We start from the raw sequence: 24,882 nt of genomic DNA on the forward strand, positions 1-24,882 counted from the left end.
AAAGGCTTTACTTTCTAAAGTCAGCATTCCATACAGCCTTGCAGCTGTAGTTTGAAATGCCAATTGCCATCGTAAATCTCTGCCGCTAAGATGCCCAGAATCCTGGCTCTACTTTTCTCGATCAATAATTCAACAGCTTTGTGTTTGCCTTTCTCTTCTAACGCATTAAGTATGGACACTCCTAGTAGCGAGCAGCCTTAGCGGTAAGCATAGCTATTCCCTTGCAAACGGATGCCTATGTCCCCTACGGAGAATGTCTTGAAGTTCCTAACAACAGCAAGGCAGAAACAAACGGCGCACTTTAGCCCAACAATATGTACCCATGAATCATTGCTTCTAGACAAAAGAAACCTGTGCAATCCAGCTACTGAAGACCCAATAGATACTTGGTCTAAATGCCATCAAGTCCATTCAAACGAATGAAAAATGCAGAGTATGAAGGTCGTAACACAGCTAGACATGCACTGGTGTTTGCAGGAACGTGGGTTCAGTGGGCGGTAGGTGCTAAGCCCAGACCAGCAGTGCCAAACTTGCCATTTAGATTCTCCCTTAGCACACAAGGTCCAGTCAAGCCCTAAAGTAACAGAGAACCCACCCCAGTGTACCCTGTGAGGGTGCTAAGGATTCTGGGCTTCCTCTCATACCATTAAAAAGCCCTCATAGAATCACAGAGTTGGAAGGGGCCACACAGGCCATCGAGTCCAACCCCTACAGCATCCCCAACAAATGTTTGTTCAGCAACTGCTTAAAGACTGTGAGGGGGAGCTCGCCACCTTCCTAGGTAGCTGATTCCACTGCTGAACAACTCTCACTGTAAAAACCTTTTTCCTAATATCCAGCCTGTACCTTCCTGCCCTTAATTTAAACCCATGATTGCGAGTCCTCTTCTCTGCTGCCAAGAGGAACAGCTCCCTGCCCTCCTCCAAGTGACAGCCCTTCAGATACTTAAAGAGAGCAATCTGGCCCCCTTCAACCTCCTCTTCTCCAGACGGAACCTTCCCAAGTCCCTCAGCCTTTCCTCACAGAGCTTGGTCTCCAGGCCCCTGATCATCCTCGTAGCTCTCCTCTGCACCCGCTCCATTCTGTCCACATCCCTTTTGAAGTGAGGCCTCCAGAACTGCACACAATACTTCAGGTGTGGCCTGACCAATGCAGTGTTCAGCAGGACTATGGCATCTTGTGATTTGGATGTTATGCCTCTGTTGATACACCCCAAGATTGCGTTAGCCTTTTCTATTGCTGCATCACACTGGTCTGCTCATATTTAACTTACAGTCCACCCATACCCCAGAATCTTGTTCATACACTGCTACCCACACACAGTGGTCCATCAAGGTCAGTATTCTCTATAAATGGGCAGCAGCTCTTCAGGAAGAGTTCTTTGACATCCTCTAGTGCCTGATCCTTTTCAACTGCGGATACCAAGGATTGAACATGGGACCTTTTGTACATAAAACAGAGGCTCTTCCGCAAAGTCACAGCCCCTCATACGTGAGACTGTCAAAACAGTAAAGAAATTGAACAATGTTTCTCTTCTAGTCCGCAAGCTGTAAACAACTAAGGTGGTTATTTTTCAGTCTCTCCTGATTTCCACATATCCCCTCCAGACAAAATAAACTCAAGCAGATGAAACAAACAACTATAAGAACAATGAGACTTAATCTTTCTTAGATGGAATGAAAGAAAGACCCAACTTGCTATGTATACTTACTTCAATTTGAGACTGACTTTGGGTTTAAAGTAGGGTTCCTTTTGGTCTGCCAAGAAGATAATTAATTCACTGCCTGAAAAGCAAGGAAACGTGTCGCTTTAGATTAAAGAAGCTTCTTGACCAGGAATAACTGAAAACTACGGAGGGGTTCCGAGCTCTGTCTCAGGGAAGAGTTTTCTACTTCTGCTTGTTTGCTGAGGAAGCCCCAAGCATCTCCTGTGGGATGAGTACATTTTGCAGAAGTTGTAGAGCCACACTGTAAAGAGTAAACTACAAAATTTACAACCTAAATAAACAGACAACGTACTAGTTCTGTGCAACGTACTGACAGTTGAGGGTTACGGAGACGTCAGACGAAGAGACACATTGACAGCGCAATCCCAGATTCAAAGAAACCCAACTAAATTCAGTAGGGCATTCTCAACACACAAGAGGTTTCCAATCTACATGGAGCCACTGGGAGAGACTGTATTTACAGGGGTGTCGAACTCATTCGTTATGAGGGCTGAATCTGACATAAATGAGACCTTGTCAGGCCAGGCAATGTGTGTCGTAAATGTAATGCCAGGCAGCAAAGATATACCTTTATAAAGGACAGTGCTTTTTTTGTGTGTAGAAAAAGCCCAGCAGAAGCTCATTTGCACATTAGGCCACACCTTCTGGCCTGGGAGCATGTCGCTGCTGCATGGCAGCTTGGGCCAACTAGCTCCCTGGTCAGCCCAAGCAGAACTCCACTCTTGTGGGCTCCTACAGAAAAAAACCTCTGATAAAGGACACAGGCAAACACAATTAAAGATTTTTTTAAACCTAAACTAAAACATAATACATTTGCACTTGTTCGTCTTATTGGTGTTTTTTTTTTCTTTGTATTGCTCCTGTGTGATCCAGGGAACTGGGCAAAGGAAGCTCTGGCTCTTTCCTTCCTTCCCCAGGGGACCAGGAGGGGGAGGAGCCTCAGCCAATAGAAGAAAGAGAGGCTTGGCTCAGTAGCTCTGCTATGTGATTGAGAGAGCCTGGCAAAGCAAGCTCTCCTTCCCCACCTTCCTCCTCAAGGGAGGAGCCTCAGCCAAAGGGGAAAATAGAGGCTTTGCTCTGTAGCTGCTGTGCGATTGAGCGAGCCTGGCAAAACAAGCTGTGATGCAGAAGGAAGCAGACGACAGCCAGTTGCTTGGGGGCCTGACAGGAGCCCTCTGGGTGCCTGATATGGTCCCTGGGTCGCATGTTTGACATCCCTGGGTATCAAAGTATAGAAGTTCAGAGTGTCATCAGGATGCAGAAACTTTGTTTGCTTATCCAGTCAGGAGAGTCAGTGGATTGATTACATGAACGAGCACCTGAAGAAGGTAATGAGTTGGCTGAAGGCCAAATAAACAAAAGCTCAGGACAGAGGTGCTGCTGAGTCACAAATCAGCGATTAAGGAATTTGTAACTTGAGGGTGATATTATAACCTACATACAGGAGCTCAAGTGTCCTTTGTGATAGGCCTTTTAAATATTATGGGAAAACTATATGCCTTGCACCTACGGGAGAAATTAACAACTTGGATGGAAGAAAATCACATCCTGGCAAATGTACAAGCAGCCTTTAGAAGTAATCGTTCTCACTTGAACAACGTGCTAATACTGAAATTCCTAGTCGATAAGCAGGCTGCAGTAAAGGGTTCTCGTTTATATGCAGCGTTTATAGATTTTAAAGCAGCCTTTGATTCTGTTCCAAGGGACAAGCTGTGGCGCCAACTGTACAGTACATCAATTGACCGTAGACTTTTATTCCTCATGATGAAACTGTACGAAAATTCTAGTATGCAGGTAAAATGCACACCTCAAGGTCATCTGACACATCCAATTCAAACAAGTAAAGGTGTCAAACAAGGTTGTATACTAGCCCCGCAACTTTTTAATTTATATATTAATAGCATTGTAGGGTATTTTACTGACCCCGGTCTGCATCCCCCTAAGATCGGGAAGATTGCTGTGCCCATCTTGATGTATGCAGACGACGTGTTACTACTGTCAAGAACCCAAGTCGGTTTACGCAGGTCGCTTAAGATGCTTTCCCTCTTTTGTCTGGACACAGATCTAGTCGTTAACAGGGACAAGTCTAAAATTATAGTCTTCACCAAAAGATTTAGAGAAATGAATTGGCGTTTTAATGATGAAAAACTGAAACAAGTTAAAACATACAAATATCTGGGGGTTGTTTTTCATCACACAGGATCTTACCAAGGGCACATTGAAAACGTACACTGTAACGCCCAACGCACGGCGCTCGCTCTGCAGGAGTTTTACACCTCCAAGGGCGCTTATAACGCCTTAGCGGCGATTAAGGTTTATAACGCTAAGGTTATACCCCAATTAATGTACGGAGCTGAGATTTTCCTGTATAACAAAATAACCAAATTGGAGATGGTTCAATCGAAGTTTGTACGATGTATCCTTCAGGTGCCAAAATATGCCTCATCTATTGCAAACAGGCTGGAAACGGGGCTTCCAAGCCTCTCCACAGTAATGTGGAATAGAGGTTTGAGTCTCCTTTTAAGAGTGCTGGCCAATCCGGATGACATTGTACACCAAATCTTCTACGACTCATTTGTCAGCAATTGGTTGAGGAAATTAAATTCCAAATTAGAGGAATGTGATCTGAATATTGATTCCCTAGCCCTCATGTTCAAGAACGGGGCAAAAGAAATTATCAGAGACCGATTACTGGAATTGGAGTTAAAACAATCTCTGGCCAAAGTTGGGGGGATGTATATCCCAACCTTTTTTACAAGTGACCTTAAATGTGCCAGGTATCTAGAAAAGATACAGCCAATTAAGATCAGGCGGATGCTGTCCTTGGCACGCCTGAACATTCTGAACACAGCAGTACTGAGGGGCCGTTTCCACAAGATCCCGTTAGAAGACAGGATCTGTCCGTGCGGCCTGGAGGAGGTCGATACGGTTTCCCACCTTATTCTGAACTGTCTTTTCCATACAGAGGCAAGGTACAGACTTTTGCGGAACCATCTAATGCTAGCTGAATCTTTAAATCAGGCCCAAACCATTTACTTCCTCTTAGGGGATGGGAGTGATCAACTTTCTTTGGATCTTGCTAAGTTTCTATATGTTACCGACCTCGACAGGAAGAAATTTAATGCTGTCTGTATTTGAAAGAAGATGCTTTTAGTTAAGTGTTGCCTACGTCAGCTAATTTTATTACCACTTTGATGGATGTACAAGTTTTATATTGTTACGTTATATTTCAACTTGGTGTTGTGTTGTACTGTTATTGATGAGTTGTGTTGTTGCTGTCGATTGGCCTAGAGCCGCAATAAACTGACTGACTGACTGACTGACTGACTGACCTTTGTGATAGGCAGCCCCTTTAAGCAACTTGAGTTGGAACACTGGTTACGGCTTTTCCTCGAAAAATGAGTCAGGGCTACAGTTGTCCATTTCCTGACCATGTCCGGGTGAGATTACTGTGACATTTTCTACACAGGGCTGCCTTTGAATATGAAATCCCTGGCATCTCCAAAAAAAGGGTCCAGGCAAATAGGTGTGAAAAACCTCAGCTTGAGACCCTGGAGAGCCGCTGCCAGTCTGAGAAGACAATACTGACTTTGATGGACCAAGGGTCTGATTCAGTATAAGGCAGCTTCATATATTCATATTCATGGTTCATTCACTTCGTTTGGGCCAAAAGCAGATTAGTAACTAGTACAGATTACAGGGAGCACAGTGCCAATCAGAAAGCACAGATTACAGGGAGCATAGTGCCAATCAGAAAGAATCCCAGAAAAATGGCAAATTTAGCAACAAACATCACTAATTTTATCAAGGTGTCCTCCAAAGGCAGAGCATGGACAAAACAGTAACAGGTTCCAGATGACAGATTCAGGTGGGTAGCCATGTTGGTCTGAAGCAGCAGAACAAAGTTTTTAGTCCAGTGGCACCTTTAAGACCAACAAAGTTTTATTCAAGGTGTGAGCTTTCATGTGCAAGCACACTTCTTCCGATACAGAAAACAAAATTTCCTCAACCACTATGTATAAGGGGGGGGGGGGGCGGTTTGCCAGGAAGGGCTAGTTAGAACCAAGATGCATGACTAATACCTGGGCAATTATAGCTGAGATTGAATTAAGGTGGAGGTAAGATCTGCCGATGGCAGTAAATTAGCATACAAATATAAGAATTAACATAGAGATGTGAGAATGAAGTTTCCAGCTCAGTGGCACTTTCAAGAAAAACAAAGTTCAACAAAAAATGTATGCCTGCACATGAAAGCTTCCATTCTGAATAAAACTTTGTTGGTCTTAAAGGCGCTACTGGACTCCTACTTTGTTCTACTGCTTCAGACCAACATCTAGATCATCTACAAAGTTCAACAAAGCTAACTATGAGTAAAAGTGAGAACTGAGAAACTTAGAACATGCAGTTGGGCACTCCTACAGATCCACTGAGACAGATTGCCTCAAATATTACACATAGGTGGAGGGTTCGTTGTCAGGAAGAGCTAATTAAGCCAAGAAGCATACATAAGTGAGCAATAAATACAGCTAAGACTGAAATAATATATTTTTTAAGAAGAGAGAGAGAATGCTCCTAGTAAATTCCCTATTTTAAAAGTATTTAGGTGGGGGTTTTTTTAGTTTGCTTCTTGATTTTCCTAAGGGAACATGGTTTGTTTGTTTTCAATTGTTGCTTTTAAAACAACCATAAAAATAGTTTTCTTTTGAAAACCACCAAAGCTGATTTTTCAATGAGGTACATTTTAAATAAACAAGGACAGGGTGGCAGGGTGCCCTGCCCAAGTTCTCAGGGTGGAGGCAGAGGAGAAGGGAAAGAGTGCTACAATATCCAGCGAAGTAGTATTTCTGTACTCAACAATTTACGTAGTTGGGTAATTCACTGCTAGTGTATGTATTAATGACTGCTAACTGCTAACAAAAATGGCTTTGAAAGGGGTCGCAAAGAGTTGGACTCGACTGTACGACTGAGAGTCAAAGGAGAATATTCCAGCACTGGTTACTGACCATGATGACTAAAGGGAACCTCCACACCCCAGAGGCAGCAAACAACTGAAGCCCAGTGCTAGGAGACAACAAAGGGGGGAGGCCTTAGCCTCTATGCAAGGGGTATTGAACTCATTTGTTATGAAGGCTGATATGACATAAATGGGACCTTGTTGGGACGGGACATGTGTGTCATAAAATATAATGCTAGGTAGCAGAGATATAAACTTTATAAAGAACACAAACACAATTAAATATTTTTTTAAAAAAAATAAGACATGCTTTAAAGATTAGGACTCTTGCAATATTTTGTTTATTTAACAGCCTCTGATAACTGACACCTCTTGCTCTGAATTATTGCATCAGAATCTGGAGACACTATCTTTGCTGTAGTAATCCTGAGTATGCTGTTCAGGAGTATCTGTAAGCTGCAGACCTACTTTTGTATTACTGAATTCATTACAGAAATCTCATGGTCAATGCTTTGAACCTAAAACCCAGAGGAAAATATGAAAAGGCTGGGCATTGCAAGCTTTTGTACATAAATTGCTTCATGTGCTGGTCAGCCAATGCAGAAGATAGAGGCTTTGCTCTGTAGTTTGACAGAGCAAGCCTGGCAAAGCAAGCTGTGATGTAGAAGGAAGCAAGAGAAGGAGATCTGGCCCACGGGCTGCATGTTTGACACCCCTGCTCTATGCCCTGTTTGTTGGCTGGAGTAAATGGACCACTACTAGTCTGATTCTACAGAGCCCTATCACAAGATCTTAGAATCTTTTCTCTTCCTCTGCCTTCACCAATTCTTTGTGACCCTCCCCAACTACTGTATTACTATTGTACAATTGTACTGTATTACTACTGTACCAGCTCTGAGTTGGGAAGTACCTGGAGATTTTTTTTCCCGGGGGTGGAAGGGTGGAACCTGAGGAGGTTGGGGTAGGTGAAGAGAGAGACTTCAATGCCACAGAGTCCACCTTCCAAAGCAGCCATTGTCTCCAGGTGAATCGATCTCTGACACCTGGAAATCAGTTGTAAAAAGCAGATCTCCAGCTACTGCCTGGAGGCTGGTAACCCCAAGGCTTTTATTTTAGCAGGAACACAGCCCCGGCTGGCTTGGGGTCAGGGGGTGTGGCCTAATACACAAATGAGTTCCTGCAGGGCCCTGTGAGAAAAATGGTGACACTAGGGGGTGTGGCCTAATATACAAAAGAGCTCCTGCAGGGTCTTGTGAGAAACAATAGTGACATCAGGGGGTGTGGCCTAATATACAAGAGTTCCTGCAGGGCTCTGTGAGAAACAATGGTGCCTCCAGGGGGTGTGGCCTAATACACAAATGCGTTCCTGCAGGGCCCTGTGGAAAACAATGGTGCCACCAGGAGGTGTGGCCTAATATGCAAATGAGTTCCTGCTGGGCTTTTCCTACAAAAAGGGCCCTGGTAATCCTACGAGGGGAAATCATCTCCTCCAGATTAAGCCTAGAAAGAGAGAAGGCGAGAGCCTTCCTCCCAGTGATGATGGAGAATTCGAACCCAGGCCTCCTCCGCACACTCCCCACCCCCCGCCGTGGGTCTCACCTCCCCTCAGCACGAAGATGTCCGTCTGCTTGTCGGAGTTGAAGTCCCCGAAGGCGGCCACTGTCCCGAAGGCCTGGTCCCCGAACAGCTGGGCGGTGACATCCTGCAGGGCCCAGCCCGGCCTCACCCCCGCCACGAAGAAGAGTAGGAGGAGGACGAGCGGAGACCCTCCGGGAGCCAGGCGGCGGGGCCCCATGGCTCCTCGGCGGCGGCGGCACCAACCAGAACCCCCCGGCCGGCTGCCGCTGCTGCGACCATCCCTCCCAGGCCCAGCGGCAGGAGGAGGCGGCGGCGACCCCCCGCCCGTCACCATAGAGACCTCTCCCGCCGACGCCCGTCACCAACTCGGGCGCCGACTTCCGGGTTCGCTTGACGGCGCCGCGACGTTTTACGACAGAGCGCGCGTGCGTTGACGGCGCGGCGGGGCAACCGTTAACGGTCCTAAGTGGGGGAGGGGAAGGGGGAGAAGAGAGTGAAGTTGAAGGCTTGTTGTGGTTCTTCTCGCTGCTGTCGCCGCTCCTGTCGCCTCCTCCGACTCCGCCATGGCGTCCTCTTTGGCCGACGTGAGCTGGAAAATGCTGGAGCTGAGGGCCCGCTCCAAGCGTTCAGGTCTGACCCCGCTTCTCCTCCTCCTCCTCCTCTGCTTGGGCTTGGGGAGGGGGAAGCTTCGCTTGCCTGAGGCTGTGAAGGGGGGCGTTGCACAGGAGCACCCCCACCTCCCCCCCCCCCCACTTTCTCTCTTTCACTCCTTTTACATTTATCACCATATTCCTTTTATATCTGTCAGTGGTTTCTAGTCCCCTCCCCCCCCCCAAGAAGCTTATACAACAATAAAATGTGTGAGTCTGAAAGGTGCCACTGAACCCTTTATTGACAGCTGTCAATGTTTTCTGCTCCCATCCATGAAGAAATATACCAAAAATATTGTGCAAATACACTATTAAATAGATTATACAAATTATATATTATTGTGTAGAAACATACAAAATTATCATAAATTCACAACATTTAAAATGTGAATTTATGATAATTTTTGTATGTTTCTACACAATAATATATAATTTGTATAATCTATTTAATAGTGTATTTGCACAATATTTTTTGGTAAATTTGTTTTGTATATTGTGCTGCCATTGCTCTTTGCCCCTCTAGGAAGAAGCTTATTCTTATGGAGCTTATGGAGCACCTTTAAGACTAACAAATAAAATTAGTTTTAAATTAGTTAGTTTTAAAGGTGTTACTGGACTCTTCACCAGTGTTCCCTCTAAGCTGAGTTAGCTTGAGACAGATTTTTGTCTTCGCTCAGGAAGGATGACCCCAGAGCACACTAATTGATGCAGCAGCTCACCACTTTAATGCAAGTAGCTCACCACTGTAATACTAGTAGTTCACAAAGTAGAATTATTGCTCTGCAGCGTAGAGGCAACGTTGCTCTTCACTGTTTTGCAGCAACAGACTGACAAGGCTAACTCCTCTGGATCGAAGAGTCCCATGTTCTGCACTAGACCTTTCATACTGGTTCAGCCTGTACCCAAACTGACATTCGACACTTGAGTCATGGAGTCATTGAAACCAGCTCTATGAGTTTATGATTCTATGGTTCTAGTGTAGAAAATCAGTTTGGGGACAGGGGTGAACCAGGATTAAAGGTTTGGTGCAGATTCCATATTCTTATATCTGACAGCTGTCAGTTGTTTTTGCTTTCCCTCCAGGAAAAAGTTTGTGTGACAATAAAATAACATTCTGCACTTGAATCATGGAATCATTGAAATCAACTCTGTGAGTTTATGATTCTCTGATTTTAGTGCAGAAAATCAGTTTGGGGACAGGGCTGAACCAGGATTAAAGGTCTAGTGTGGAATCCATATTCGTTTTATATCTGTCAGTGGTTTCTGCTTCCCCTCCAGGAAGACGCTTATGCAACAATAAAAATTGTTAGTCTGAGAGATGCTACTGGACTCTTTACTGTTTTGCAGCAACAGACCAACACAGCTAACTCCTCTGGATCCAAGAGTCCTAGATTTTTAATCCTGGTTCAGCCCTGTCCCCAGACTGACATTCGACACTTGAATCATGGAAGCATTGAAACCAACACTATGAGTTCATGATTCTGTGGTTCTAGTGTAGAAAATCAGTTTGGGGGCAGGGCTGAACCAGGTCTAGTGCAGAATTGGCCTATACATTTACCACCATATTCTTTTTATGTCTGACAGCTGTCCAGGGGTGGAATTCTAGCAGGAACTTCTTTGCATATTAGGCCACACACCCCTGATGTAGCCAATCCTCCAAGAGCTTACAGTGTTCTTATTTCAGGGTCTATTGTAAGCTCCTGGAGGATTGGCTACATCAAGGAGGTGTGGCCTAATATGCAAAGGAGCTCCTCTTAGAATTCCACCTCTGCAGCTGTCAATGGTTTCTACTTCTCCTCCAGAAAGAAGCTTATGCAACAATACAATTCATTAGTCTTAAAGGTGCTACTGGACTCTTCACTATTCTGCAGCAACAGACTAACACGGCTAACTCCTCTGGATCCAGGATTCACTTATATAGTGTTTTTCTTGTTTACAAAAACAAGCCGTTTTTGGCATCACTGAATATTTTGCTGTGCTTGTTATATTTCTGCACTGCTTCTCCTTGTTGGCCAAAGCAGTCTAGAATAAAACAAGCAAACTGAGACATAAAAGTGAGCTGTCTTAAGTGTTTTTTACTAAAGAGTCCTCAAGGTAGCTTACAACACATCAAATTATGCAAGAATTAACTATATATCCCTCTTCCAATATTAGTCACGGTGGCTGAGTTGCTCCTCCCAGCTTGAGAGGTCTGTAATGCTCTGAGAGCCAAGCAGGGAAGAGCCATGTGCTGCTCTCTCTTTGATGACAGATTGGCTGTAGTCTTGTAGTGTTCATGTGATGATATCTGACAACTCACTTGTTCATTTGGTTGACCTCAGTCGCCAAGATATAATTTCCCCCCAGATCTTCCCAAAGTAGCCTTCCCCCTTGTATTTTGCTTAATAGGACTTCTTGAGTGCTCCCAGGACCACTTTTCTCACCTTATTTTTTTCTCCTACCCATGGCAGTTAGAAATGGGAGTTTCCCATTTGTACCCCTCTGAGAGTAGACACAGACAATGAAGGATGAGTTTCATCTTGCCCTGCTGGAGAAGTTGCCTAATTTGGTATACTGTCATTAGAGACATGCTGGACAAGGTGGACCTTTAGCCTGATCCAGCACAGCAGTTAATTTCTCCAACTTGGCCACGTAAAATTGACTCCACCTTTCCTGAACCCCCCCCCCCCAAACACTTCTCTCCTTGTACATCTTTTCAGTCTTCCTTTCACTCCTGTATTTTTCATTGTCAGTCCTCACAAATCTGTTTTTCTTTTCACTTTCTCCCTACTTCATGACTTGACCTCTGTGCCCTCCAAACCCCCTCTTTCTCTCCCTTTTCACCCTATACTCCCTTTTTTCTGGTCTCACTTTCCTTGGCTCAGAGACAGCCCTTTCCCTTCCTTGGCCTGCAGCTATTTTTGTCCTGTTTAATCCATCTGGCAACTTCACAAATCACTCAGAGAGGCGGCAGTAGCTCTGACTGACACCAAGGATGCAAGCTCTGCTGTTGTATGTTTACATTTGTCCTCCTGGCTCAGCTTTAAATATCACTAATAAAACGTCTTAAGAGAAAAGTATGACAGAGCTGTGCATTAGTCCTCAGTAGCTTGCATAATCTTCTGCATGCATTAAGCCGTGGCTTGTTTTATTGCTCTAGAACGGGGGTCTTCAACCTTTTTCAGCTTGCAGTCACCTTTGGCATTCTAACTCAGGGTGGTCGGCCAATCACAAAGTGGCTGCCGCATGAGGTAGAACCAACCACAAAATGGCTGCTGCAGGAGGCGGGGCCACATGCACAGAGGAAGCTCAATTGCAGGGTAGAAGAGGAGTAATTAAAATACATTGAGAGAGAGGAGTGAGGAAGGATAAAACAAACACAGTGGGGGCAGCTGCCTCTGAGACAATTTTATTTTAATCTGCATAGCCAATCTGGTCTTCAGTGGCCAGCCCCACCTGGCTGCACCCACTTTCTAGAATCACTTGGGGAACACCAAGAAAGGTGTTGGTGGGTGCCGTGGTACACATGGGGACTGCATTGGGCACTCCTGCTTAGAAGTTTCTTGCCTTTGTCAAAACTCACTAAGGATTTAGCTCAAATTTGTATCTCCTTCCCAGAGGAAGAAGAAAAGTTTTCTGCCTCCATCGCTCATACCTATTGCCACATAATGAGGGATCCATATACCCACCGTTAGCCAGTAAATACAGCCATTTGGCTTTGTTTTTCAAATTTACTTTCTGCTGTGATGAGTGATTTCAGTGCAGATTGATAGAATTAGGCAATTAAATGTTGTATCTTTGAATTTCACTCTCTTCCAAAAAGAAGACCTGTTGAGCATGAGGGAAATGCACAATAGGCAACTCAGTAAACATTAATGTATTCTTACCTTGAAAAAAATCATACTGCTCTGAACATTTTCTGAGATTTGTCTCATTTCCAACACATTTTCGACTGTTGGGTTATGGCAAATAATCGAAATATCAAAATTACAGCAAGACTAAGCAATAATGCAGATACCTTCTTTCCAATTTGTATTTGATTTCTAGAAATCAGAATACTCAGCTACTGCTTTTATAGAAAAACCTAGCTTGCCCATATTGCAATAAATATTCCTTTGTATACCAATGAAGATGCTTTATATGCTATGTGCTGTTAATCAGCTTCCCTGTGGTAGAGTGCATGCTAGTTAAAAAAAAAATCCTTGCCAAATAGATACAGATTGATTTCAGTTAACCAGTGACACAAACCCCAAATGTCATTTCATTTTTTTTTACTTTAACCTTCTATCCCATATCACGCAGGCACAATGGTTAACACACTAAGTGCCTATCAGCTACGGAACTCTGTCCTGCATTTTGATAGAAATTATGCTGATGTTATCTGTAAGTCAATTGAAAGGATTCACAGCCAGGGCTGCAAAACTTGTGGCCACCCAGAAATTTTTATTCAGGCACCTGTAGTACTTTCTGTTGAGAATCACTGCGGTTTTCCATTTCCTAATATAATCTTAACTATTAAGAAATAGTTTTTGCGACTGCCTGATGCTGAGTCAAGTTTAAATCCAAGGCAGTTTTTTTAAAACAGCAAGTTATAAGAAGTACAACAGGCATAAAACTTTGCATTCTTGCTTTGTTAGGTTAGATGTTTGCATGTATATTTAGCTGCATTGCCTGGGAACTTTTTGAATGAGTAAGAAGTGGGGGAAGAGATTTAAAGGTGTCAAGAGATTTAAAGTAGATTGTTTAAATTATGCTAACATATTCCGAGAAGCCTGCATTGAGGTCAGAAGCATTGATACAGCCATAATAATTCATTCCCAAGAATTTCCGGCAGGATCAAGATTTTTGTGTTCAAAACCGCAAATGTCTGTTTGGCTGTTACTGTGGCACTAAATATGCCTTTTAGAAATGAGACTCAGATTGTACTGCAGTATTTTCCTCCCTCCCATACCAAAGGTTTGTGAAAACTTGCTTTGAGCAAGGTGAGGCAGTGTATGAAGGGATGTTATAGTAGACCATATTTGAAAAATGGTTTTCCAGTAATGGCTTTCTACAGTTAAGTGTTCAGAATGGAATACAGTTGGTATTGACGATTTATTCCATTTTTAAAAGATAGGGTTGGACCCAGAAGTTCTTCCAAAATTTATTGCACTAGAGGAAGTCTCCACCTTTCGTGGAACTGGACCTTTGGATCCAACCTGGGGTGTCTGAAAAATCTAATGTTGCAGGAAATGGCTTTATTAGAGTCCCTTTATCCACTAAACAAATCAAAGTCAGTATCTGGGATCCTGATGGTGCATGCTGCCTCTCATCAGCATAGACAGTTTCCTTGCTTTAAATATAAAGACACCAACTAGGCAAAGTCACATATTTTGTCAGACCTCCTTCTGCAAGAGTAGGAATATGTTAAGTTTAGAATGACACAGAGCTCATTTTCAAACAAAATGGAAATGTTGCAAGATGCTTTATGTTACTATGAGTGCTTAAAATGCCACTTACATCAAGGAACTAATAGTGTGTTCAAGAGAGCTATAAATATATTAAATTATCCTTTTTGGTATAATATTAACTGGTCTGGTCTCTGCTGATGGACTCACAATCTAATCAAAAGCGTGAAACAAAAGGGGAAAAGGTGTTTTTTTGGGGGGCGGGGAGGAAGGATGAATGAAATGAAAATACAGGAAAAAAGTTAAAGTATCGTAAGAGGGGAAATCAAATAGATTATCAAGAAAATAAATGAAAAACAGGAAGTTTAAAATAATTTCTTAGGTAAAGAAGCTGGTTGATTAAGCATGTTGAATCTTCCTGATGACATTTGACTCGTTCACTTCCAAAATTCTTACAGAGGAATACTTACATAACTTTATTGTCTCAGAGAAGTAGATGCACCAGCTTACCAAATACAGATGATATTCATGACATTGTAGCAACTATGTGAGCTGAGTTGTTTTTATCTTGACCCAGGGCTTTTTTTGTAGCAGGAACTGCTACACCCCCTGATGTAGCCGATCCTCCAAGAGCTTATAGGGCTCTTCTTACAGGGCCTACTGTAAGCTCCAGGAGGATTGGCTACATCAGAGGCGTGAGGCCTAATATGCAAAGGAGTTCCTGTTACAAAAAAAGCCCTGTCTTGACCTATTTCATAGCAATAGTTTCCCAAAAAAAGTGAGTTGGGATTAATTGGTGGACTGGATATACCTTGTTGGAGGTTAACTGGGATATTGCCAATGAAAGTGTTAGGTCTAAAGAAGGGTTGAGATCTCTGAGGGGATGAATGAATGAGTCTGAACAAGAACAAAAGTTCACTGATGAACCACGGGAACCCTGAGAACCACAGGAAGACATTGTGTTGGAAAATGCTTGTTACTTTTGTGTACCATTTTGGTTTAGAACACTTGTTATCAGGGGTGGAATTCTAGGAGAAGCTCCTTTGCATATTAGGCCATGCCCCTTGCTGAAGCCAATCCTCCAAGAGCTTACAAAAAAGAGCCTTGTAAGCTCTTGGAGGATTGGCTACATCAGGGGTGTGTGGCCTAATATGCAAAGGAGCTCCTGATAGAATGTTCCATTAACCCAAGAACAGGTACATTTCACCTGAATTTGGAATTTAACACAATGTAGAAGAACTCCTCTCCTCATTATTTGGTTTAAATATTCACTATTGTTTGGCATTTTAAGAAACGTTAATGCCTAATAATGGTCTTGCTATAGAACTGTAAGCATACTTTATAGAAGTGTAGATTATAATACTTCAACCCAGGAGATCTATTGAAAGCGATGGAAAACGAAGTTCTGGACTACAAAAGGAAAATGTCAAATACGATGAATCTAATTATCCCCTCTATTGTATGTTGCATCGTGTTAACAACTGTGCTAACACTGCTTTCGCTTAATTTAACGCTGATTGCCCCTAACCCTGACTAACCGTTTTCCAACATTGCTATAGTGTAGCCTGAGACGCTTGTGGTTAGCTGCAGCAGCTTGAAATGGCCAGTTTGGATGCTGACACAGCCACCTCCGCCCGTGCTTTCTCGTGGTGCGGTAAGTCTGCCGACCTCTTACCCTTTGTTTTGATGTTGTTTTGTTCCAGTCTCTAAAAAAGTGTGACTGCTTATCAATACATCTTTAAAAAAAAAAAAAAAGGTCGTCAACACTAAGGAGACTATCATGTCGTCTGTAGAATCATAGAATTGGAAGGTGCCTCCAGGGTCATCTAGTCCAACCCCCTGTGCAATGCAGGAAACTCACAAATACCTCCCCCTAAATTCACAGGATCTTCATTGCAGTCAGATGGCCATCTAGCCTCTGTTTAAAAACCTCCAAGGAAGGACAGCCCACCACCTCCTGAGGAAGGCTGTTCCACTGAGGAACCGCTCTAATGATCAGGAAGTTCTTCCTAATGTTGAGCCGGAAACTCTTGATTTAATTTCAACCCATTGGTTCTGGTCCTACCTTCTGGGGCCACAGAAAACAATTCCACACCATCCTCTATATGACAGCCCTTCAAGTACTTGAAGATGGTGATCATATCACCTCTCAGCCACCTCCTCTCCAGGCTAAACATGCCCAGCTCCTTCAACCTTTCTTCATAGGTCTTCATGGTCTGTGTTTGTTAGTATCATAAGAATATGAGCTGTTTCTGGGGAATAAACTTTGGAATCTCAGGAGCCACATGAGGCTCTTTGATGGTGTCCCCTGTGGCTCTTCTGAGCACTGCTCTCCAATGTAGCACCTGTCTGATGTTTCAGGGAAGTGGACAAGGCCCTTGCCTGGTGGGGCTTGTGGTTGAAAGGTGGTTCCCACCTTGAACATGTATGAACATATGAAGCTGCCTTATACTGAATCAGACCCTTGGTCCATCAAAGTCAGTGCTAGAAAGGTCTGGGTCAACACAGCAACTTGTGGATCTTGCATTATAAGCCTTATCAGAATTGGAAAGCTCTTGAGTTGCAACAGACTGCTTTTATGGTAGATGCCAGATGGCGAGGCCAGCTCTAATATCCCCCTCATGATCTCTGTGGCCACTGGGATCTGCTGCACTTGAATGAATGATGTGTCATTGACTCCATCCACCATGTTCAGGGCAAGAAATGAGAAGAGGATGGGAGGGACGATGGCTCAGTGGTAGAGCATCTGCTTCGTAAGCAGAAGGTCCCAGGTTCAATCCCTGACATCTTCGATTAAAAGGGGTCCAGGCAAATAGGTGTGAAAAACCTCCGCTTGAAACCCTGGAGAGCCGCTGCCATTCTGCGTAGACAATACTGACTTTGATGGACCGGGAGGTCTGATTCAGTATAAGGCAGCTTCATATGACTTGTATGTTAATGTACAATGATATATAGCTATGGTTGATAATTCAGCTCCAGCTTGGCCTGCTCCTATTCCTTTAATGGGGAGCTGATATGCAGAAAACAGCAGTGGAAGCTTTTTATGGCATGAAAGCAGACATCTATTAACTGTATATCTAGTATTTTGAACTGGTACTTTTAAGAATGAGGGTGGGACCATGGCTCAGTGGTAGAGCATCTGTCTAGCTTACAGAAGGTCCCAGATTTTGAAGAAGAAAAAGATGAAGAAGATATTGGATTTATACCCCGCCTATACTCTGCATCTCAGAGTGGCTTACGGTCTCCTTTACCTTCCTCCCCCACAACAGTCACCCTGTGAGGTAGGTGGGGCTGAGAGAGATCTCACAGAAGCTGTCCTTTGAAGGACAGCTCTGTAAGAGCTATGGCTTACTCAAGGCCATTCCAGCAGCCTACAAAAGGAGGAGGAGTGGGGAATCAAACCCGGTTTTCCCCGATAAGAGCCTGCACACTTGACCACTACACCAAATTGGTGCTCTTTTGGCACCTCCGGCCAAAATATTTGGCACCTTCAGCCAAAATGACTGGATAGTAGGTGATGTGAAAGACCTCTGCCTGAGACCCTGAAGAGCAGCTGCCTGTCAGAATAGACAATACTGACCTTAATTGACCAATGGTCTGATTCAATATAAGGCAGCCCCATATGCGAGAGATTTAAAAATAGCAATATTTCCTATTGCTGTGCCAGGTGTTGTGTACTCTTTATCTCTACACACACCTAATAGTTTTGTTTTTAAAGAAAATCTTAAATATAATTTTATTGCCTTGTTAACTATGATCTGCTCTGGCAACAGGAAGATAAAGCACCTCAGAAACTAAACATGTTGAATGCATCTGATTACCTGGGAATGGCATTTTTACCATACGACTGAGCTGCTGTTTTATTTTGAGACATGTATTATACGCAGGGGTCGTTTTGTAGAAAAATAGGTGGTGGAGATAATTAGCATAACTCATTAGCATATGCTCCCCCCCCAGCTAAAAGCAACCCTATGCAAGAAAGGAGAGCCCCAGGCGAGTGAGGCCTGCTTGGGCTGGCTAGAGATCCTGCCAGCCCAAGCAGACCTCACTCACCTGGGACTCTCCTTGGCCGCCCTCCCCCACAGTCAAAAGGCCAGCAAGCTACCCGCTGCCCAAAATCACATAAGAAGAGGGCTGCTGGGGGTGTGGCAAAGCTCCTGCTGGCTGACTGGCTGCCTGCTCTCCTAATCCAGGGATTGTTATGCAGCTGCTCCTATTATTCAATGGACAAGGTAGGTGGAGAAGAGGAGGGGGGCCATCAGAAAGGTTCAGGAGCTGTGCTCTTGTGAGCTCCTGCTGAATTCAAGGCCTGATTATATGGAAGCATTTTAATATACAGTTTTGATTGGTTCATGGATGGATTTCACTAGTAGCACAAGTTTCCAGGTGTCTTTGAACCCATAGGATGCTGTATCATTATATGCATGTATCATGTTACAAAAGTCTATAAAATATATAATAATAAATATATAAGTCATGCTTGTTGCATGTTCTCATGTCTTATTAGGAGTGGTTTTGTGGCTGTTCGAAGCGTCCAGCTCGAAAGAATCACATTAGTATTGTAGACTGTCATTGGAATTACTGTGAACCTTGTGATGGAATGATTCATTAGCTGAAATTGTTGGGTCACACTTTGAGATGGTAAAATTGGATTTTACATATGTGCGAGACTAGGGCTCATTTGCACTTGTCAGACCCGGGCAACAGCTTGTCACTGGAGTTTCACTAATAAATAAACATGGCCGTTCAAACAACGTACACAAATATCGTTTGTTAGTCATGGGCTTGCCACAGGTGTGCGACACTGTGGGAAGATCACATGCCCTGCCTGAACAGATTTGCTCCAAGTTTCTTGACACAAAAAAGATATTTTGTGTTATATTTTGAGAGAAAATGAAGGGCAGCCTTAATCTTTTACAAACACCCTTCTGTCATTTGACTTGCTCAGTTTGTCCAGCCTTTGAAGGTTATTAGACTTCCTTTTATTTTACTTTCTGTCTTCGCCTCATAAGACGTATCATTACCGTAAATGTTAATAGTAATGCTAACAAGACGAATAGATTTAGTTGGGCAATATACTGTGTCGAGTTGTGTTTTTTTATGGCTCAGATCGTCACTGAAAATTGAAGAAAATGTTACAGTCTTACTACGTGCGTATGTGAAGTGCTGTCAAGTGCAGCGGGCTTATGATGACCCCACAGGATTTTTAAGGCAAGAGACTCCAGAGGTGGGTTTGCCATTGCCTGCCTCTATGTAATGCCCATGGACTTCCTTGGTAGTCTCCCATCCAAATTACTCACCAGGGCTGATCCTGCTTAGCTTCTGCGATCTGATGAGACTGGGCTAGCCTGGGCCATCTAGGTCAGGGCTACAATCTTACTAAGATGCCTTAAAAAAGTTGTGCATTGTGCATTCTCTCATCCCCTCTGGCAGCGGAGGGCGGCCAGCTCCAACTCAGGAAATACCTGGGGCTTTGGGACTGGAACCAGGAGCAAAGTTGTGACAAGCACCACTGAACTCCAAAGGGAGTTCTGGCCATCACATTTAAGGGGACCATGCTCCTTTTGAATGCCTTCCCTCCATTGGAAATAGTGGAGGTTGGGGTACTGTATTTTGGGTCTCATAAAATTGGACCCCCGGGTCCAATCTTTTTGAAACTTGGGGGGAGGGGTTGAGGAGAGGCAGCAGATGCTATGCTGAAACTTTGGTGCCTCTGCCTCAAAAAACAGGGGTCCCCAGGGCTCAAAAACCCACAAACTGATTCTCCATTATACCCTATGGGGACTGGTCTCCATAGGATATAAGGAAGTGCCCAGCTGGCTTTCAACCCTCCCCCCCCCACTTTCTGATAACCCTGAAGTGGGGGGAGGCCCTCCAAACCAGGGGATCCCCTGCCCCCAACTGGGGATTGACAATCTATGTCAGGGGGAGGGGGCCACTCTTACCTCAGTCGTGAGTCACCATGAGGTGAGGGGGACTGTTTGTTTAAGGAACTGTTGTCTGCTGTCTACCTTAATAAAGGCACCTTGCTCATGGAGTCTCAAGGTGGATTATATGGTATAAGTCAGGCAGGCCTACTCACAAGATGGAGGCCACAACAGAATGCACAGGTACGGGCAGTTGTTAATCTTGCCCATGTGACTTACCAATATTTTCTTTGGTACGCCTTTATCTTGATCCATTGACAGCCTGGCCTTTCTGTGATATGAGCATGTCTTATTTCGAGCCATGTCCCAGTGCTGGAGTATATGTACCAGCTCTGAAATCATTCAGCCATTGGGACACTGATACCACTGCAGTCTGCAGCCATTCATAAGATCAGACACTAAACTGTTGTGTAACCTGTTCCAGAAGCCTTAATGCACCAGCATAGCTCAATTTTGTCAGAGCTTGGAAGTTAAGCGGGGTCAGGAATCGGACATGGGTAGGAGACCCCCAAAGAAGACCCCAACAAGGAATGCAGTGGCAAACTACCTAGGCTCACCTCTTACCTTGAAAATCATGAGGTGGAACTTCATGAGGTCACCATGGGTTGGTTGGAATTCGACAGTATACTTTACCTTTTAACCCATTCCTGTCCTTCACTATAGGTGTTGTTGAGCAAAGGCTTCCTTGGCTACAGCAAAATGTTTTTACCCCCTATTTCCATTCAGCTATCTGTTGTCCCTCCTAGCCGCACATCCAGACATCTTTGCACTGGCACTCTTCTTATGGTACTGATTCCACACAAGGATCATCTGCTGCAGAACTTACCGTAGGTTCTGGCTGGAACTGTCACCATTGCTTCCTAGTCTTGTTCTTTGGATTTCTAAATCCACATCCAGGAGAACCTAAGAGGTCAACAAGATTTCCAGGGTCTGAGCTGATGAGAGTATAAGCCAGGGAAACTCATTTGTTATGAGGGCTGAATTTGACATAAATGACACCTTGTCGAGCTGGGCCATGTGTGTCATAAAATGTAATGTCAGGTAGCAGAGATATAAACTTTATAAAGGCTGGCGCTTAAAATCAAAAAAGTGGCAGAGCAGTTTTTAAACTAAATCTTTGGGGGAAAGCCGACAGGAGATGAAATGTCTCTGGTTCGGGAAGACTCATCTCAAAGAGATGAAGGGTTAGCTGATACTTTTCTACCCGATCAGAGTTGTCCACTGAGATGGTGACAAACAGAATGGACTGACTGCCAGAGTCTCGAGGTGGCAGGAGGAAGGTGGCGGGCCTAGCTTGCCTGGGAAATTATAGATGTTTGTACACAAATGCTAGAAGTCTTCAAAGTAAAATTGGTGAGTTGGAATGTTTAGTGTTGGGAGAAAATATAGACATTGTGGGAATTTCAGAAACTTGGTGGAATGAGGAGAATCAGTGGGACACGGTGATTCCTGGATATGTTATACCGGAAGGATAGGGAGGGAAGGGTTGGAGGTGGGGTGGCTCTGTTTGTCAGAGAGGGCATACGGTCCAATAAGACTGAGAATTAGACTCCCTTCTAGAAATGCTTTGGGTCGAAATAGAGGGCCGAAAAGGAAATTTAACTATTGGAGTTTGCTATCGCCCACCAAATCAAAAGATAGAGGATGATTATAATATGTTGGAAGGATTAAAGATAGTGGCTAAATGTAAAAAACTATGTCATAATAGGTGATTTTAACTACCCGCAGATTGATTGGGTCAATATGTGTTCTGGTCGAGAGAAAGAGATTGAGTTTCTAGATGCTCTCAATGACTGTGCTATGGAGCAGATGATCTCAGAACCTACCAGGGGTGGAACGATCCTGGATTTGGTCCTAAGTAATGCCCAAGACTTGGTGAGAGATGTAAAAGTGATCGCACCGCTTGGGAGCAGTGACCATAACGTTATTGATTTCACCATTTGTATAAATAGAGAGTTGCCCCAAAAGACCAGCACAAATACGTTTAATTTTAAAAGGGGTAAATTCTCTGAGATGAGGAGGCATGTGAAGAGGAAACTGAAAGGAAAGGTAAATACTGTCAAAACCCTTGGGGAAGCTTGCAGGCTATTTAAAACTACAATCCTAGAAGCTCAGATAAAATATATACCACAAGTTAGGAAAGGCACAAACAGGTATAAGAAAAAGCCTGCATGGTTAACAAACACAGTAATGGAAGCTGTAAAAGTTAAGAAGGACTTCTTTAAGCGGTGGAAAGCTAGTCCAAGTGAAATTAATAAAAGGGAACACAGGCAGTGGCAAATCAAATGCAAGACTGTGATCAGGCAGGCGAAAACAGACTATGAGGAGCATATTGCAAAAAACATAAAGACCAACAATAAAAATTTCTTCAAATATATTAGAAGCAGGAAACCAGCCAGGGAGGCAGTGGGGCCCTTGGACGACCAAGAGGTCAAAGGATTACTGAAGGAGGATAGGGAAATGGCTGAGAAGCTGAATGCATTTTTTGCCTCCGTCTTCACTGTGGAAGATGAGAAATGTTTGCCTGCTCCAGAACCACATATTGGAAGGGGTGTTGAAAGACCTGAGTCAAATTGAGGTGACATGAGAGGAGGTCCTACAACTGATAGACGAATTAAAAACTAATAAGTCACCAGGTCCGGATGGCATACATCCAAGAGTTCTGAAAGAACTCAAAGTTGAACTTGTGGATCTTTTGACAAAAATATGTAATCTTTCATAGAAATCTGCCTCCGTTCCTGAGGACTGGAAGGTAGCAAATGTCACCCCCATCTTTAAAAAGGGTTCCAGAGGAGATCCGGGAAATTACAGTCCAGTCAGTCTGACTTCAATACCGGGAAAGTTGGTAGAAACCATTATCAAGGACAGAATGAGTAGGCACATTGATGAACACAGTTATTGAGGAAGTCTCAGCATGGGTTCTGTAGGGGAAGATCTTGCCTCACTAACCTGTTACATTTCTTTGAGGGGGTGAACAAACATGTGGACAAAGGAGACCCGATAGATATTCTTTACCTTGACTTCCAGAAAGCTTTTGATAAAGTTCCTCATCAAAGGCTCCTTAGAAAGCTCGAGAGTCATGGAGTAAAAGGACAGGTCCTCTTGTGGATCAAAAACTGGCTAATTAATAGGAAGCAGAGAGTGAGTATAAATGGGCAGTCGTCGCAGTGGAGGACGGTAAGCAGTGGAGTATCCGCAGGGCTCAGTACTGGGTCCCCATGCTCTTTAACTTGTTCATAAATGATTTGGAGTTGAGAGTAGGCAGTGAAGTGGCCAAGTTTGCAGATGACACTAAATTGTTCAGGGTGGTAAGAACCAGAGAGGATTGTGAGGAACTCCAAAGAGATCTGTTGAGGCTGGGTGAGTGGACGTCAATGTGGCAGATGAGGTTCAATGTGGCCAAGTGCAAAGTAATGCACATTGGGGCCAAGAATCCCAGCTACAAATACAAGTTGATGGGGTGTGAACTGGCAGAGACTGATCAAGAGAGAGATCTTAGGGTCATGGTAGATAACTCACTGAAAATGTCAAGACAGTGTGCGATTGCAATAAAAAAGGCCAACGCCATGCTGGGAATTATTAGGAAGGGAATTGAAAACAAATCAGCCAATATCATAATGCCCCTGTATAAATCGATGGTGCGGTCTCATTTGGAATACTGTGTGCAATTCTGGTCACCGCACCTCATAAAGGATATTATAGCATTGGAAAAAGTCCAGAAAAGGGCAACTAGAATGATTAAAGGTTTGGAACACTTTCCCTATGAAGAAAGGTTAAAACGCTTGAGGCTCTTTAGCTTGGAGTAACGTGGACTGCGGGGTGACATGATAGAGGTTTACAAGATTATGCATGGGATGGAGAAGGTAGAGAAAGAAGTCCTTTTCTCCCTTTCTCACAATACAAGAACTCATGGGCATTCAATGAAATTGCTGAGCAGTCGGGTTAGAACGGATAAAAGGAGGTACTTCACCCAAAGGGTGATTAACTTGTGGAGTTCACTGCCACAGGAGGTGGTGGCGGCTACAAGCATGGCCACCTTCAAGACGGGGTTAGATAAAAATATGGAGCAGAGGTCCATCAGTGGCTATTAGCCACAGTGTGTGTATAAATAAATTTTTTGGCCACTGTGTGATACAGAGTGTTGGACTGGATGGGCCATTGGCCTGATCCAACGTGGCTTCTCTCATGTTCTTATGACACAGACAAAAACAAAGATTTTTTTTAAAAAAAATTAAAATAAAACATGCTTAAAACGTTAGCACTCATTGGTCTTAAAGGTGCTTTCTTTGTATCTCTCCCATGGGATGTAGGGAACTGGGCAAAGGAAGCTCTGTCTCTTTCCTTCCTTCCCCAGGGGACCAGGAGTGGGAGGAGCCTCAGCCAATAGAAGGAAGAGAGGCTTGGATCAGTAGCTCTGCTGTGCAATTGCGAGATCCTGGCAAAGCAAGCTCTCCCTCTGCCCCTTCCTTCTCAAGGCAGGAGCCTCAGTCAATGGAGGAAATAGAGGTTTTGCTCTGTAGCTCCTGTGTGATTCAACAAGCCTGGCAAAGCAAGCTGTTATGCAGAAGGAAGCAGGAGAGAGGGAGAAGGAAGCAGATGACAGCCAGTTGCTTGGAGAACTGTTTGGAGCGCTCCACATTTTTGACACTTCTCTGCATGTTTGACACCCCTGGTCTAAGCC

General features: G+C 43.9%; 2 protein-coding genes and 1 non-coding gene across 6 annotated transcripts in view; 2 read left to right on the top strand and 1 right to left on the bottom strand.

Moving 5' to 3' along the window:
• ITFG1 (integrin alpha FG-GAP repeat containing 1) overlaps positions 1-8,595 on the bottom strand; it is a 185,855-nt gene extending 177,260 nt beyond the window's left edge. Inside the window, exons 1-2 of the mRNA XM_060253919.1 lie at positions 8,280-8,595; positions 1,712-1,784 (exon numbers count right to left, since the gene is read on the bottom strand). Coding sequence (XP_060109902.1) covers positions 1,712-1,784; positions 8,280-8,592 — 386 coding nt within the window. The 5' untranslated portion in view covers positions 8,593-8,595. The remainder of the gene's footprint in view (positions 1-1,711; positions 1,785-8,279) is intronic.
• A 172-nt stretch (positions 8,596-8,767) lies between these two features.
• Positions 8,768-24,882, top strand: part of PHKB (phosphorylase kinase regulatory subunit beta) — a 220,019-nt gene continuing 203,904 nt past the window's right edge. For 2 of the 4 annotated variants that reach the window (XM_060253753.1, XM_060253751.1), the window contains exon 1: positions 8,774-8,888. In XM_060253753.1, coding sequence (XP_060109736.1) covers positions 8,822-8,888 — 67 coding nt within the window. In that variant the 5' untranslated portion in view covers positions 8,774-8,821. Of the gene's footprint in view, positions 8,889-15,833; positions 15,929-24,882 lie in introns of all 4 variants that reach the window. The other 2 variants (XM_060253754.1, XM_060253755.1) reach the window with 2 other exon arrangements.
• Positions 16,996-17,066, top strand: TRNAT-CGU (transfer RNA threonine (anticodon CGU)). Its single transcript has one exon. It is a non-coding gene; the product is annotated as a tRNA-Thr (tRNA).

This window comes from Heteronotia binoei, chromosome 14 (genome assembly GCF_032191835.1).
Source record: "Heteronotia binoei isolate CCM8104 ecotype False Entrance Well chromosome 14, APGP_CSIRO_Hbin_v1, whole genome shotgun sequence".
NCBI lineage: Eukaryota > Metazoa > Chordata > Lepidosauria > Squamata > Gekkonidae > Heteronotia > Heteronotia binoei.